Source organism: Panthera tigris, chromosome C2 (genome assembly GCF_018350195.1).
Source record: "Panthera tigris isolate Pti1 chromosome C2, P.tigris_Pti1_mat1.1, whole genome shotgun sequence".
Classification (NCBI taxonomy): Eukaryota; Metazoa; Chordata; class Mammalia; order Carnivora; family Felidae; genus Panthera; species Panthera tigris.
In genome coordinates, this window is record NC_056668.1 from 66,776,405 (window position 1) to 66,793,644 (window position 17,240).

At 36.1% G+C, this 17,240-nt stretch overlaps 1 protein-coding gene across 11 annotated transcripts in view; it reads right to left on the reverse strand.

Moving 5' to 3' along the window:
* Positions 1-17,240, reverse strand: part of GOLGB1 (golgin B1) — a 90,198-nt gene that overhangs the window by 34,708 nt on the left and 38,250 nt on the right. For all 11 annotated transcript variants that reach the window (XM_042956956.1, XM_042956958.1, XM_015544795.2 and 8 more), the window contains 3 exons: positions 11,001-11,115; positions 8,499-8,572; positions 237-5,422 (listed from right to left, as the gene is read on the reverse strand). In XM_042956956.1, the coding sequence (XP_042812890.1) occupies positions 237-5,422; positions 8,499-8,572; positions 11,001-11,115 (5,375 nt within the window). The remainder of the gene's footprint in view (positions 1-236; positions 5,423-8,498; positions 8,573-11,000; positions 11,116-17,240) is intronic.

Consider the following 17,240-nt stretch of genomic DNA (forward strand, 5'->3'; position numbering starts at 1 on the left):
AGAAATCAAAGAGATCTCTCAATAGAAAGATGGGAAGAGAAGCAAACATGGATATTTCACCTTAATACTAGTCAAAAATCACTGAAAAAAAAAAAAAGAAGTGAGGGAGAATATAGCTTCTAGAGAAGTCTAAGCCAAAATGAGTCCTGTAATATCAAAGGCAATAGAAATAGTTTAAATAGTGACTTTCTTTGCCTTCAGTTACATTTAGAAGAGCATAAAACTTATCCATTTACCTGGAAATGTTGATCTTCAATTCTTCCATGTGGATGGACATCTGCCTAAGCTGATCCTTTAGAACACTGCAATTCTCCTCTTTGAGTCTAATTTCTTCTTCTTTTGTTTGAATAGCATCACTGAATTTCCTCTCCCACTTCTTGGCTTCATCTATCACCCTGTCCCGATCATCCTGGAGGGAAGACATGCTCTTAGTGAAAGCTGCAAGCTGGGCCACAGTACTATCAAGGTTTTCCTGAAGTTGCTTAACTTCCTTGTCTTTCTTGTTCAGAGTAATCTGAACCTCTCCAAATGTCTCTTCCAAGTGGACTTTCTCTCTACGCAAAGCATCCAGTTTCTCTTGCATGTTCTTCTTCTCTTTCAGGTGTTTCTCTTCTACCTGCTCCAGTCTCCGCTCCAGATCTTCATCTTTTTGTTTCATTTGGCTTTTAACTGATTCTTTGTTGGACTGAAGTTCCTTTTTCAACTTGAGATTATCTGCTAGGACCCTTGCTGCTTCACTTTGAGTGTCATCTAGCAGTACTTTGAAGCTAGCCAATTCTGTTTCTGCCTTCTTGCGGTGTTCATTGGCTTGAGCCAGATTTTCTTTGGTTATTTCCAAATCTTTTTGGGACTCCGTTTGAACAAACTCTAGGGCCTTTACAGTTCTCTCCAGAGCACTAATTTTCTCTTGATACCTGATGCAGTCCTTCTGCAGCTGCTTTACTTCTTGTTGTTTTTCTTTTAACAGCTCTTGAAGTTCCTTTGCATGGCTTTTATTGCCAGGTTCCTTCTGAGCACCTTGTATTTTCTCCAAATATTCCTTTCGTATTTCTGATTCCACCTTAGTTTTCTCCTTGACTAACTGCTGCTTTTCTTCTTCCAATTCACTCACACACTTTTTAAGGTTCTGCATTTCGGATTCCAGTAGCTCATTTTTTATTTGGGCATCTGTAACATCCTGATAGTAATTGCCAATGCTTCCATTAAGTTCTGCTAATTGATTCATAAGCCTCTCTTCCAAATCATCTTTCTCTTCTTCTGCTGTCTCCTTTAGCTTGGTAACTCTGGCAAGTTCTTCTTGCATTTGCTGATTTGATAGGTTTATTTTGGTTATTTCCTCCTGAAGTATTTTTAGTTCATCATCCTTTGCTGATATTTGACTCTGTAAGGTACTTCTCTCATTTTCTAAAGTCTGGTTAAATTCTCTTTCTTTCTGCTTCTCTTCCTCTAATTCAGCAATTTTTTCTTTGAGCTGATCAATCTGCTGCAGGCAGTTATTAACTTCATCATTTGAACTGACATTCTCATTTTCATCGGGCTTCTTGGCACTGTTCTCAGATGGAACAGATTCTGAATATTCAGTCCTTGTGCTCATGTTCAGAGAACTTTGTTCATTAGAATCACCTGGGACAGACTGTGTTGTCCCTTCAAAGATATCCCTTTGGTTATCAGGTTTCTCAGTGGCCTCCAGGCTACCTTGTTTGGATACAGTACCTTCAACCTGATGCTTTAAATCTCGAACCTCTTCACATAGAGAGTCCTTCTCAGTCATTAAAGCCTCAAACTCCTTAGAAAGGGTTTTATACTCTGTTTTGACCCTTTCCAGTTCTTCTTTCAAGTTGGAATTGGAAGAAAGAAGTGCTTCCACATCATCATTCGATGTACCTCCTCCAGAATGTACCTCTGCTCTAAGCCGGTCATTCTCTTCTTCCAATTCTAGGATTTTCTGTTGTTTAGATTTAGCAAACTTTCTCATCTTTTCTTTCATTTCCTCCATTTCCCGTTCAGCTTCCTGTAATTGCTTTTCTGCCTCTTTCTTGTTTGCTTCTGTGCTTCTCAACTTGCCATACAGTTCTTGCTTCTCTTGCCTCACAGTTTCCATGACATGCTGAATCCTTTCTGCCTCATTACTAACATTCTCATACGACTGCAGAAGGATTTCATACTCCTTTTGTAACTCTTTGTGTTTCTCTTGCCACTCAGCGCTTTCTGCAATCTTAGAACATTTCAAAGACTCAATTTCCTTCACTAAGTTTTTCTTGTCTTCAGTAAGATCCTCCAGAGCTAATTTCAGACTTTCACAAGAGCCATTGAGACTTTGATTTTCCATTAAAGATCTGTCCATTTCTGTAATGAGCTTGTCTCTTTCTTCCTGAAGAAGAGCTAACTTTCCTAAGAATGTATCTTTTTCTTTATTTTGAGCAGAAACTTGGCTTTCCACATCTGCCAGAGACTTAGTGAGATGTTCAATGGTTTCTCTGGCCAAAGACAATTCCTCTTGGAGACTTTTGTTTTCTTTTAGTGCTTCTTTTCGGGAAATAAGAGCAGCTTGCAGTTTCCTCTGTATTTGTTGCTTTGCTTTACTTTCTTCCCCAGTCTCCTCTGGTTTTTGCTTCATTTCACAAAGTTCCACCTGCAACTGCTTTATCTTCTCATCATGTTCTTTGGCTTGCATTTCCAGCTGTGTATGGAGAGCCTTGATTAAATCCTCTTGTTCCATTATCTCTGTCTGTACTTTCATAAGCGCCTCTTCTTTCTCACTAAGCTGTCCAGAAAGGTATCTAACTTCTTCTTCCTTTTTGCTTAGGAGTTTCTGCAATTCATCTAGTTCAGGCTGTAATTCTCTTAAATGTTCTAATCCAGCAATTTCTAGCTGACTGCTTTCCAACTTCTGCCTCAGGCTTTCTGCATGGGTTTCAGCCTCATGGGATGCTGTCTTCAGGCTCCGGATTTCCAAATCCTGTTTATTTATCTGCTCTTGTAACTGAAATACCTCTTCTGATTTTTTAGTGAGCTCACTTGTCACAGAACTAATCTTCAATTCCAACTCCTCTTTCTGGGCCTCTATCTCTTTCAGCTGGTTCTTAATCTGGACAACAGAAGTACTGCTCTGCAGAGCATCTGCATCTCTAGGAGAAAGCAAGTCAGATTCTGAAACAGATTGAGCAGGTTGCTGCTCTGTGGCTTTGAATAAAGGTTCTTTTAAACTTTGATTTGGAGGTCCTGGATCCTGCTGGTCGATGCTCAGGAGTTTTCTGTCTACAGACTCCTTTACTTGAATCTGGAGTTGTCTTAGTTGGTCTCCGATGTCCTCATTTTCCTTCCTCTGCTCATCAAATTGATCTCGTAAGTGATTATAATCATCCTTCTGTTGCTTTAGTTCCTCTCTAAGATGTCTTTCTTTTTCTTGTGCCTTCTGTAGAATCGCCTTTCGAGAGGTTAACACCTCCTGTAGTTTCTTTTGAAGTTGCTCCTTTTCTTTTTCAAGGTCCAGCATCTTTTCTTCCAGCTCTGGTTTCCAGTGTTCTCCACTGCCCACACCAGGTGGACTGATGGCCACTGTTTCTTTTACAGGTGCTGCTGAGTCTCCATCACCTACATCCTTGTTACTTGTGGTTAACTTTTGGATAACTGCTTGGTTTTCAATGATTTCTGCTTGCAGCAAATCTATTTTGTTTGTCTTCTCTTGCAGGTTCTGATTCATCTGTTTGATCACAGCCTGTAACTCTTCTTCAGCTGCTACCTTCTCTTCTAAATCCTTCCTTACATGCTCTAGCTCCACCTCTTTCTCAGATATTATCTGTTTTAAAGAAATTTCTATTTCTTGGCACTTAGCAGTCACACATTTTTCTGAGTCTTCTTTGCTTTCTTTGTCTTCTCCCATTTCTCTCTTCTCACTCTCATTGAGTGGGATCTCTTTCGTAGATTCATCTTTCACTTTGGCCAATTCCTCTTCTAATCTACTGACTCTCTGTAGAAGTTCCTTTCTGTTAATAAGAGCTGCCTGGAGCTTTCTCTTTCTCTGTTCACTTTCTTTCTTTACAAGGTCTAATTCATGCTGAAGTTCTTCTTTACTTAGGAGCCCTGCTGGGTTCAGCTCATCATAATTCTGTTTAAGGCCAGAAACAACTTCTTTATCTTCTTCTATCTGCTCTTTTTTTGCCTCTTCAGCCCTGGATAATAAGTTCAACTGTTCTTTAAGAGTCTTAATTTCAATCCCAAGAGAAAACTTCTCCTCATTAAGCTGAACCATTTTCTCAGTCATACTGAAGCTGATTTCCGTCACTTGCTGATCCTTCTCTATGATGGTTTGTCGGAGGGTTTCCACATCTCTTTTTTTCTCTAATAAGAGTTGATCCATTTTTGCTATTTCAAGTTCCTTCTGTGAAAGAGCCTGAGAAAGTTCTTCCATCTTATTTGATATATTCCTTACACATTCTGCGCCTTCAAGAACTTCATTTTCCTTCTTCTCCAGCTGGCTTTGCAGGCTTTTTATCAGTGCACTCTGCTCAGAAAACTGAAGCTGCAAACCATCGAGTTCATTCTGCAAAACTTCAATCTTCACATCTTTAGATTTGGCTTCTATGCTGAGACTATGGATCTGTTCAGTAAGCAAGTTGTGATGAGTCGTTTGACTTTCATAGTCAAGTCTTCTTTGCCTTTCTGCTTCTGCAAGGCTCACTTCCAGTTGTTGTACCTGAGCCCTCAGTTCCGTTACCACACTAAGTTCCTTCACTTGAGAGAGAAGTTGGTCTCTTTCTTCAGACAAAGCAGTGAATGCACTGTTGGTATTTTCGGCATTTTTCCTAAACTCATCAATCAACTGGGTTAGGTTGCTGATTTCTTTAGCTTTCTCATCTAAAGTTTCCTCATAGATTTCCTCTGCTTTATGAGAGCTTATCTCGAGCTCCAAAATTTGCCTTTTTAGCCTTTCCAATTCATCCTGGTGACACTGACAAATTCCTGGTACAGCAGAAAGGGATTTATCAACATCATCCTGTTTGGTTGATTTTAATTCCATTTCAGTGTCATTTAAAGATATTTCTTCAGATGTTCTATTTTGATGTTTAGTACTCATCTGCTTTTCTTTTTCAAGTGTTGGAAGACTGCTCCCTTCATGTGGCATTGGGGGAAAATGTTGCCCTGTATCTTCAGGCAATACTTTCATGCTAACTGTAAGTATTCCTTCACTTTCTGCCTGCTTCATTTCTTTCTGGTCAGGGACCTCAGCGTCCTCCTCGGCCTTTTTCCCCTGGAGCTGCAGCTTAAGAAATGCAATCTCTTCTTGAGCTTCTTTCATTTCCAGCAATAAAACGGACAGTTCTTTATGTTTCTGAGAAAATGTGTTGTCTAAGACATCCTGTCCACTCTCCTCAGCAGAAGAGCTACTCTTGCCGAGTCCGGTAATATCAACCATGTTGACCTATTTTTTAAAAAAGAAAGGAAAAGCCTCAATCAGATGTCTTATAAGAAAGAGCCTAACTAAAAACTCATATTTCAGGCATTTTTCAAAACCTGAAAATCTCTAGTCCAAACCTCCTTCCATAAAGCTGCTAAATACTTTTAAAATCAGTTATTATTTCCCAAACTGGACCTCTGTGTGAGAGTACCCTGTCAATCCTATATTGAGGTCAAGCCATATTCATAAGACCTATATAGTAGCCTGGAACTCCTTTTCTGGATATCCCGTACTTGGGAAACTTTTTCTTTGGATTAAAATTCCTATTTGTTTCTCTTGAGAATTGCTTAAAAATAAAAAGAAAAGCAGGAAATGCATTAAATTTTGCTTGATCCCACACCAAAAAGGAAGTTATGAGATCCTTTTTCCTAAACTATCCGTTGAAATGGGAAATATTACATAAGATAGCCATTACCACCAGATAAGTGGATCATTAAACAAGTAGGTTGAGATAAACTACCATAATCAAATAACCAAAAAGAAGTTCCACTGAGGGGTGGGTATGAAATTACAGACTTGTCTGACAAAATATTAACCATTATTATTACAAAGATAGCTGTGTTAGACTGCTTAATCCATATACATTGTTTCTATAATTGTCTTCCTAGGAAACAAAATCAGTGAATCTCCTGGTAAATTTCATTAGAACTTTACTAAATTGAGTTTGGAGACAGTGTACACAATGAAATCTCCACCTTTGCCAACAGCACCAATCTCCACCTTTGCCAACAGCACCATTTTTTTTCCCCCGAAAAAAATTCCAATTTGATAGGAGGGAAAAATCCCCACAGGACTGTCAAATAATGTAGTGGCCAAGAGTACAAGCTCTGCAATCCAACTGAGTTCACATCTTAGCTCTGCCATTTACTAGCAAAAGCTGGCACACAGTAAGTATCCAATGAATATTAGCTACTATGTTGGTAACATTCTCAGCCATTGAATAAGAAAAAATATTCATCACTTTAAAATTATTATTTCAAGAAAGGTTATAATTTTTCATAAGCATTATTTTTAATCATTTAAAATTCTCTGCTGTCTGCATTATTCATAATCAAATTTCTGGAGATTAACACTGGACAGAGTATTTAAGCACATGGAAAAAGCTCCTTTTATAATTTCTTCAGGTCACATGCTTATTTATCCATCCCTATATACACTAAAGACCTGATATAGTCAAGACATCACTTTCTGCCAGAAGACCTCAATATAATTCCTTTTTTGTTCTCTCTCTCGCCCTAAGTATATTTGTTTCCTCTTCTCCATCATGCCAGTTCACTCACTCTCTTCCTTCCCTTGGTCACACCCTCTGCTGCTCTCCATGAGATCTACTAAGTTCAATCAACTTTTTGGCTCAGGTTAAAAATCAATGTTATCCCTAAGATATATACCCAATGTTATACCAGAGAACTTTGTTTTTTCCAGCCACTCTCATTACTTTTTCTGCTAATACTAGCCTTTCCCTTTCAGCTGAGCTTACACTTTCTATGCACCTTTTCTACTCACTTTCTCTTACCCCAAAGGATTATCTTAGGCACCCTTCCTTTTGCAATTTCTTTGTGTGTGTGTGTGTGTTTTTCCCCTTTCTTTTCCCTTGTTCTCTGTTTTTGTGTTCTCCCTTCTGGTATTGTTTTTCTTTTTCTTTTTTTTTTAATGTTTTTATTTATTTTTGAGACAGAGAGAGAGAGAGAGAGAGCATGAGCAGGGAGGGGCAGAGAGAGAGGGAGTCACAGAATCCGAAGCAGGCTCCAGGCTCCGAGGTGTCAGCACAGAGCCCGACATGGGGCACGAACTCACGGACCGTGAGATCATGACCTGAGCTGAAGTCAGACGCTTAACTGACTGTGCCACCCAGGAGCCCCTGTTTTTCTTTTTCTTAAGAAATTACCATCTTTCTTACCTGTTCCTCTTTTTTGATCTAAGTTATCTTGTTTTCACTAGATACTACTGCTAAGCATCTTAAAACATTAAGCACCTGCTTGGCCAAACACGACTCATTTTTACTCTGCCAGTATCCATATAATGCTATAACTTTCAAATTTTAGTTTCCTTTTGCCAAGTTTGTGAACAGCAAGCACATCAGCAGTCCCATAAAAAAATACTAAATATAAGTATAATGGTTAATTTTATTGTCAACTTTGCTAAAGCATAGTACCCAGATACGTGGTCAAACATTATTCTAGAATTATTCTACATGTGTCTGTGAAGGTATTTTTTAGGTGAAATAAACATTTAAATCAGTAGGCTTTGATTACTCTCCACAATGTAAGTGGGCCTCATCTATCAGTTGAGGCCTTAACCAAAAAAAAAAAAAAAAAAAAGACTGACCACCTCCAAACAGAGGGAATTCTGCCACCAGACTGCCTTTAGACTCGAACTGTAACTCTTCCCTTGGTCTCTAGCCTGCTGGCCTACCCTCTAGATTTTGGATTTGCTAGCTCCCACAATTGCATGAACTAATTCCCTTAAAATAAATCTCTCTCTCTACATATATACACACTCCCTATTTTGTTTCTCTGAAGAACTCTAATATAATTAAGCAGACACTTCTATTAAGAAGTTACATTATTCTTCAAGGCCACTTATGACTCTATCACTGACTTCTTAAAACAACAGAATATTTAGGAATCACACATTCTTATAAGTAAGTTCAGGTTATAAAAAGCACCATTCTTCAAAAATACTCTTTTTAATATAATCCTAAATGAAACTATGCCAATTTAGTGGAGGGGAACTAGAGATTTTATCTAATCTCCTCACTGAGAAACTTTTCCGAGATGGGCAAAGAAGTTGAGATAAATAATAACCCAGTATGAGAAAGGAATTATCAAATCCCAAACAAATGGCTACTATACTTGTATTCTGGTTCAGGACAAATAAAAAAAAAAAATCCAATATTTTGATATAAATGAGACCAAATGGGAAATAATAACCATTATAACTTTCTCTGTCAACATTAGAAAGTTGCTGAAATGTTTAGGTTTGAAGCTAACTTCTCTTGATCTAGTTCACATTCTGGTTATTTTAAGAACATATCACTTACCTCACTGACTTCTCTATCTGCCTCTCCACTTCTATTCTGAGCCTCCAGGAGAGTAATCTGAGAAGACAGTTTTTCTGAAAGTCACAAAATAAATATCCTTAGATGATTTATGTAGAGTGTTTGAGAAAACAGAGACATGATTGTGTGTGAGGCTATTTGAGATGCATGATATAATCCAAGAGGAAAGAAATAAACAAAATAGTTTTGGGAAGATAAAAGGCTTATTTTATCAAAAAGAAATGGCAAGAGAAGACGTGATATAAGACAGAATGGTGGGGAAAAAGACAGAATGGTTCTAGGTGATGATAGTTAATCTGAATGAAGTATATAAATAGTGGAAGGCTTTAGAGGAGAAGGATGCCAGAGCATGTGAAGAGTAGCAGCTATTTCTGTGGCACAATTTGGGACTTCTAGGGTAATAAATTTGCCTTGATTTATCCATAACCCTACTGTGTTCATAATATACATCTTACATTCATACAGCACTTAAAGGTCTTCAATGTTCTTTCACATATGTTTATAAAGATATCAAATTTTAGCACTAGAACACAGCTATCTAATCTCCTCAATGACCATATAAAGAAACATTGAAATGACATGACCTACAGCTAGTTCACAGAGAGCTGGGATCATAATCCAATCTTCTAAGTTCTACCCCATGTTCTATTTTGATACATATATCTAAAAAGGGTAGTAGTACCTTGGAGGATAAAAACACTGAGTATTAACATGCCCCCAAGAAGTTTATACACTTTCTGAGAAGCTAAGACAGATATGTTAAAGGTAAAAAAAGCATTTTATACTACATCTAAATGTCTTAACATGACCTACATGGGCTCTCATGAGTTGACCCCACCTATTCTACAACCTTTTCTTCTGCACTGGCCTTTTTTTGCTCACTCTCCTCCCAAAATACTGGCTTTATTTCTGTCTGCAAACATATCAAGTTTATTCAGATTTCATGGTATTTGCACTGCTTTTTTCTCTGCTTGGAATGCTTCTTGCTTGGCCTTTTTGCATGGCTGTCCCCTTTTCTTCATTCAGGTTTCAAGTTCTCAGAGAGGCCTACCCTAATGACTCTAATGTTGCTTTCCTCTCTCCCCAGGCATACTTGCAGTTATCTATTTTATTTTTATCCTAATACTTATCATGTTCTGAAATTTTCTTATTTATATATCTGTTCATGGCCTATCTTCCCCTGTAATGTGTTAGGCAAGTTATCACAGCAACTAGATTACTGCTTGGCACATAGAATAGGTACCACAGAAATCTGCTAAATGAATGAATGACAATTCATGAAACAAATGAATTTGAGACAGTATATAATGTGTTCAGACATCTCACAAGATTATTTGAGGAAGAGGTACAGTGGTAGAAATGGAAGTGCAAAAGGGGAGTTGAATAGAATATGACACATAAAGCAAAGGTAACCTAAAACCAAACACAAAAACTAATACAGAAAACCTTAAGGGCAGTGATCCTTGCAGGAAAAAGCAAAGAGAATGGAACTTGTGTAACACCTCTAAACTATAATGAGCTATATGACAGTGATAGGCACTGTTTGCAAAACTGCAAAATAAGCATCATGGATAAAGTCTCAAAGAAGTGCTTTAAGTGGGTTGATTAATGAGCTGAATTTGTGGTGTTCTTTATATATTAGCAATGGTGGGAATAGTCTAATACAGATATATAATCCCCAGCTAAGTAGAACTGAAAAATGGTTGACGTGGAAATACTGTCTATAGAGTTTAAGAAAGGTACAAACTTGGGGCACCTGGGTGGCTCAGTTGGTTAAGCATCCAACTTCAGCTCAGGTTATGATTACACAGTTCGTGAGTTCAAGCCCCTTGTTGACAGCTCAGAGCCTGGAGCCTGCTTCAGATTCTGTGTCTCCCTCTCTCTCTCTGCCCCTCCCCCACTAGGGCTCTGTCTCTCTCTCTTTCTCAAAAGTAAATAAACATTAAAAAAAATAAAAAGAAATGGTACAAACTTTACTTGGTAAAGTACCCTAGTTGATGTCTGAAAGATGAGTAAGAATTAGCCTGACTAAAGGAAAGGGATAGGGTTGTAAGTAGTATATAGCATGAGCAAAACTCAAAATGTTTTCTACTTTTGGACCTTTATTTTACACTGATCTCTGTTACTTCATCCCCAAAATGTATTACCGGGAATACCCTTTCTCTCATCATTTTGCCTCTTTAAAAATTCATCCTCTTATTAAGGTCCTATTCAAGCCATGCTCCTGAAAAGATCCCTTGACCACTCCAAAATACTGATATCCTACAGCATTTACATCCCATAATGTAAAATGTTATACTTACATAAACACGGGTATGATGCTCTAATTGTTCATTGTGTATTAGTCCTATCTTTAATAACCACCAGCTGTGCTAAGATCATTGTCATCGAATCAGAAAATCTACATGTTATACATGTATAGTGATAAAAGTAGAAGCATGTGGGTTGAGAAGACAGAGAATTATGGTTTTCATTTATACGTACCATTCTCAGCTTTCAGCTCCTCCAGCTCTATACAACTAAGGAGCAAAGCTCTCTTTTCATTCTCTAGTTCTATCACTTTCTTCTGCAAAAAGGCAATATTCTCCTCAGTGACTACCTAAAATGTAGAAAGACAACAAATCAATGATTCTCAGTGAAAAACCCTCACATAATGCCCAGATAGCCTCTGGCATTTTTGTCTTCTAAAAGTTCTCCAGCCACGAAAATACTTTAAATATGGCATCTACGTATTTGCCTAGCTCATCTTTAAAGTAATGCTTTTTATCAGAAGATAGAAAAATTTTCACACAAACTTCTAGTTCATTGGCTTTCAAATTTAAGAATAGGCACTGGATTACAAAGACAGAAATCTCAAGTCTATTGCACAAGAAAAAACATTTTCAGGTCCATAAGTAACATTACAAAGTTTGCTTAATGCCACTTGATAACCAGATCACTCTCTTGTAGGAGACTAAACATGAAGAACAGGGACAAAAGTTAATATATAATCTTTAAAAAGAAGAAGAGCCATAACTGTTTTTGTTTTTTCCAAGGATAATAAAAATTATCTTGTGCTTCATTTATGCATCCATATTGGTTTCGTTTTCCTAGTGAGGCAAATATCTCATTAGGACACATCTTTAGTTGTCTGTCGTTTTATACAGGTTTTTCTTCGCCAAGGGGATTTTCTATACAATTCTTCATAAAAGTGTAGGATTTTTAAGCCTTGATAGTCTTTACAGCCTACTCAGCCCCAAATCTTCACTTAATGTTTAAAGAAATGGCAAGAGATGAGTTTAAGGATTCTATGACTTATTCTAAGGGAAGTTCCCGGTTTGCATTACAAGGAGCAAGTAAAACACTGACAGAAAAGCCTCAGAATGAGATCTTGAAAAACAAGGAAACAGACTTTGGGGCAAACACACCTGCCAGAGTGTGAGAGGGAAATCAATGAAAGAATAAAAAATGAATTATCAAATCCCAAATAAGAAAAAACGGTACAGCTAAATCCAATCGTATCAATAATTACATTAAATGGACACTAAACACTCTAATTATAAAGTAGAGATTATGAGAAGAAATAAAAGAGCATAACCAAACTTTATGCTGCTTTTAAGACATTCACTTTTTTTTTTTTGAAATTTATTGTCAAATTGGTTTCCATACAACACCCAGTGCTCATCCCAAAAGGTGCCCTCCTCAATACCCATCACCCACCCCCCATCAACCCTCAGTTTGTTCTCAGTTTTTAAGAGTCTCTTATGCTTTGGCTCTCTCCCACTCTAACCTCTTTTTTTTTTTTTTTTTTTTTTACTTCCCCTCCCCCATGGGTTTCTGTTAAGTTTCTCAGGATCCACATAAGAGTGAAAAGATATGATATCTGTCTTTCTCTGTATGGCTTATTTCACTTAGCATCACACTCTCCAGTTCCATCCATGTTGCTACAAAGGGCCATATTTCATTCTTTCTCATTGCCACATAGTACTCCATTGTGTATATAAACCACAATTTCTTTATCCATGCATCAGTTGACGGACATTTAGGCTCTTTCCATAATTTGGCTATTGTTGAGAGTGCTGCTATAAACATTGGGGTACAAGTACCCTATGCATCAGTACTCCTGTATCCCTTGGGTAAATTCCTAGCAGTGCTACTGCTGGGTCATAGGGTAGGTAAGACATTCACTTTAAAGAAAGAGTAACTTGAAAGTAAAAGGATAGAAAAGAATGTACTATACAAACAGTAAACATCAGAAGACTAGAGTTCTTTCATTAATATCAGATAAAAAAAGAACTTCAAGTAAGGAAATGTTACTAGAGATAGAGTAACATTTTATAAATGAAATAAGGAACATTTCCTCAGAAGACATAAAATCATAAATGTAAAGGTAATTAATAACAGAAATTCAAATTACGAAGAAGCAAAAAATGACAATTAAAACGAAAAATAGACAATTCCAGAATCCAATAACTACAGAATATACATCCTTTACAAGTGCACAAGGTATGATCACCAAGAAAGACCACAGGCTGTATCATAAAACAAGTCTCTAAAAATGTCAAAGGATTTTAAATCATATACAGCATATTATCTGATCACAATGAAATCCAATTACAAATCAATAATAATAAAATATCTAGAAATAAAACCAAATTTCTAGATATTAAACAACACACTTCTAAATAATCCACAAAGAAGAAATCGCAAGGAAAATGAACAATAAAAAATATATCAAACTATGGACTTTGAGAGAATTGTGTAACTTTAAATGAAAAATGCTTATATGAGGGAAAAAAACTTAAACCTTTGATATAAAGTTCTACCTTGAGAGGTTAGCAAAAGAACAACAAAGTAAAACCAATTAGTAGAAAGAAATACCAGAAAGCAACAATCAATGAAAGTGAAAACAGACCAGTAACAGAGAAAATCAACAAAGCCAAAGCTAGTTCTTTGAAAAGACTTAAAAAAAATAAGAAGTGGAATAATTGCTAGTAACACTGCTCAGGAAAACAAAGCATAAATTGAGGGAATTTTGATCAAAGGATACACACTTGCAGTGAGAAGATGAACAAATTCTGTCCTGGAGAGCTAATTTACAGCACTGTGATACACAGTTAATGATACTGTATCACATACTTGAAAGTTGCTGAGACTAGATCTTCAATATTCTCACCACAAAACAGAAGTGATAATTATGTGACATGATGGAGGTGTTAGCTAAGGCTAAGGTAATCATACTGTAAAATATAAATGAATCAAATCAATACTTTGTACACCTCAAACTTATACAATGATGTATCAATTATATCTCAGTTTTTAAAAAACAATAGGGACTGGGGTGAGGGTGAGTGCCACTAAAAAGCTATGGGCATTAAAAGGATAAAGAGGGAATATTATAACCAACAATATGACAAAAACTAGACATCTTCAATGAAATGGGCAAAATCTCAACAACAATAACAAAAAAACCCAAACTGACATAAGATGAAAAAAATCTTATTAGCATTACACCTGTAAAAGAAATTCAATTTCTTTCTTTCTTTTACAATTTTAGATTCAGACGGTCTCACTGTTGAATTCTTTCAGACATTTAATACCAATCTTAAACTCTCAGAAAATAAAAAGGAACACTTTCAAGCTTGTCTTATGAGGCCAGCACAATCTTAATATCAAAATCTGACAAAGATATTATAAAACAAAGAGAAAATTATAGACTGATATCCTTCATGAATATGGATACCAAATCCTTCACAAAATAGTAGCAAATCAAATTCAGTAATGTATTAAAGGGATAATACCTCATGACCAAGTGGGATTTATCCCAACAACACAAGGTTGGTTTAATATTAAAATACTGTACCACATTAACAGAATATAAAAGAAAATCTATATGTGCATTTAGAAAAATGCAGAAAAAGCATTTGACAAAATTCAATGCCAATTCTCAGAAAACTAGAAATAGAGGGGAATGTCCTCAATCCAGTAAAGGACATTTATTGAAAACCGAAAGTTAATGGTAAGCATAGCTAATGGTAAAATATGGAACATTTTCCCATAAGATCAGGAACAATGCAAGAATCTCACCACTTTATGAAATAGTGTAATGAAAATGAAGGTCCTAGCTATTGCATAAAAAAAAGAAAGACATAAAGATTAGAAAGAAGTAAAAGTCATCTTTATTTGGAGATGACATGACGGTTTACTTAGAAAATCCAAGGAATCTATAAAAAGAGACTAGAACTAATAAAATGAATATTTGTCAAGTTCAGATAATATAAAGTTACTAAGCAAAATTCAATTGTACATTTACATATTAGCAGCAAACAGCTGGAAACTGAAATTAGAATAATTCCATCTACAAAAGCATCAACAGGCATTAACTACTTTGGAATAAACTTTTAAATGTGCACAGCCCCTCCAATGAAAACTATAAAACATCATGAAGGAAATTAAAGAAGATAAAAATAAGTGGGAAAATATACTACATTTGCTCATGGATTGATAAGTTCAATAGTGTTAAGATGTCAATTCTCCCTAAATTGATCTATAGATTCAACACAGTGCCAACTCAAAATCCCACCGAGCTTTCTTTCGTTTTTTTTTTTTTAATACAATTTGAGAACACAGACTATATACTTTCTGTGGATATGTACCTGTAATAAAGCGATCTTGAATAGAAGAACAAAATCAAAAGACTTATACTACTTGACTTCAAGACTAACTACACTCTACAGTAGTAAAGACAGTGTGTTACTGGCCTAAGGACTGACAAATAGATCAAGACAACAGAATACTAAGTTCAGAAATGGACCTAGTAATCATTTGATTTTCAACAAATATACCAAAGAAATCCAATGAGGAAAGTAAAGTCTTTTCAAGAAATAGTGCTGAAACAACTGGACATCTATATGGGGGAAAAAAATAAGCCTTGACCCTTACCTTACACTACACACAAAAATTCTGAGGTTCAAAGACTTAACTGGGAAGGCTAAAACCGTAAAGCTTGTGGAAGAAAACAAGACAAAAACTTTATGACTTGGCATTAAGCAAAGGTTTCATAGTTGGGGCACAGAAAATTATAACAATAAAAAAAAATTGATAAATAACAGGTTTCATCAAAATTATAAAATGTCTACTAGTTAAAAGACATGAAGAATATGAGTAGGAGGCAAGCCACTGTGTGGGAGAAAATAGTCACGAAACAGATTTGAAAATAAATTGGCATTCAGGATATATAAAGAATCCCTACTACTTGATAATAAAAAGACAAAGAACTTCAATTTTTAAATGGGGGAATAACTTGAAAAGACACTTGATCAAAATAAGATATATAAAGCCAGGAATCTCAAGAAAAAATGTTCAATATCATTTTTCATCAAGGAAATGCAAATTAAAACCAAGCACCCATTAAAATGGCTAACATTTTTTAAATTGACAATATCAAATCTTGGAAAAGATGTGGAACAACTAGAACTCTCATATATTTTAAAATTTTTTTTTTTTTCAACATTTATTTTATTTTTGGGACAGAGAGAGACAGAGCATGAACGGGGGAGGCACAGAGAGAGAGGGAGACACAGAATCGGAAACAGGCTCCAGGCTCCGAGCCATCAGCCCAGAGCCCGACGCGGGGCTCGAACTCACGGACCGTGAGATCGTGACCTGGCTGAAGTCGGACGCTTAACTGACTGCGCCACCCAGGCGCCCCGAACTCTCATATATTTTAGATGGCAATGTAAAATAATACAACCACTTTGGGAAATGATTCAGCAGTTTCTTATAAAGCTAAATACATACGCTATGGCCCAGCAATTCCTCAACTAGTATTTACTGAAGATAAATGAAAACGTATGTCCTCACAAATACCTGTACAAGAATGTTTATAGCAGCTTAATTCATAATGGCCAAAGCCCAGGAAATCATCAACAGGAAATTACAGCACAGTCATGCAAAAGGAAAATGCAATATATTCACAAAATTAAGTACTTCTCAGCAATATAAAAAGTACAGTATGATATATGCAGCAACATGGATGAGTCTCAAAACAGGCTGAGTGTAAGAAACTTTACACAAAAGAGCACATATATTTACATGACTCTGGAAAACAGGCAAAATTAATCTGTGGTGAAAAAACAGAACATTGGTCATCTCTAGAAGGTTAGGATGTGATTGGCTTCAAAAAGGTATGAGAATACTTCGTGGGCAGATAGTGATATATCTTGATAGGGATTTGGGGTAACAGTAGTGTATGCATTTGACAAAACTCAATGAATGGTACATTTAATATTTATACATTTCATGTTTCTAAATCTTACTTCAAAAGAAAAAAACTATAAATAAATATTAAAATCTAGTCAATGATATGCATGTTGGAATATTTAGAGAAAAATGTATCTACAACTTCCTGTGAAATACATAAAAAATTAAGATGAAGTAGTGGATGGATAAATGGATAGATGTTTTATAAAGCAAATACAGTAAGATGTTTTGTTTTGTTTTGTTTTGCTTGTTTTTTAGTAAAATGTTGATAGAACCCAGATAGTGGATATAGAGGTATTCACTATCATATTCTTTAAATTTTTTGAAATTATTGAAAAATGTCTTTAAACATTAGAGGGAAAAGTTGTGATTTTGAGAACAGAAGAGATTGGAAAGCTAGATGCTAGAAGCCAGGAAACAAAAATTTTTATCAGTGTACAGTACTGCCCAGGGACCATGGAACTCTTGCTGGTCAATATGTTT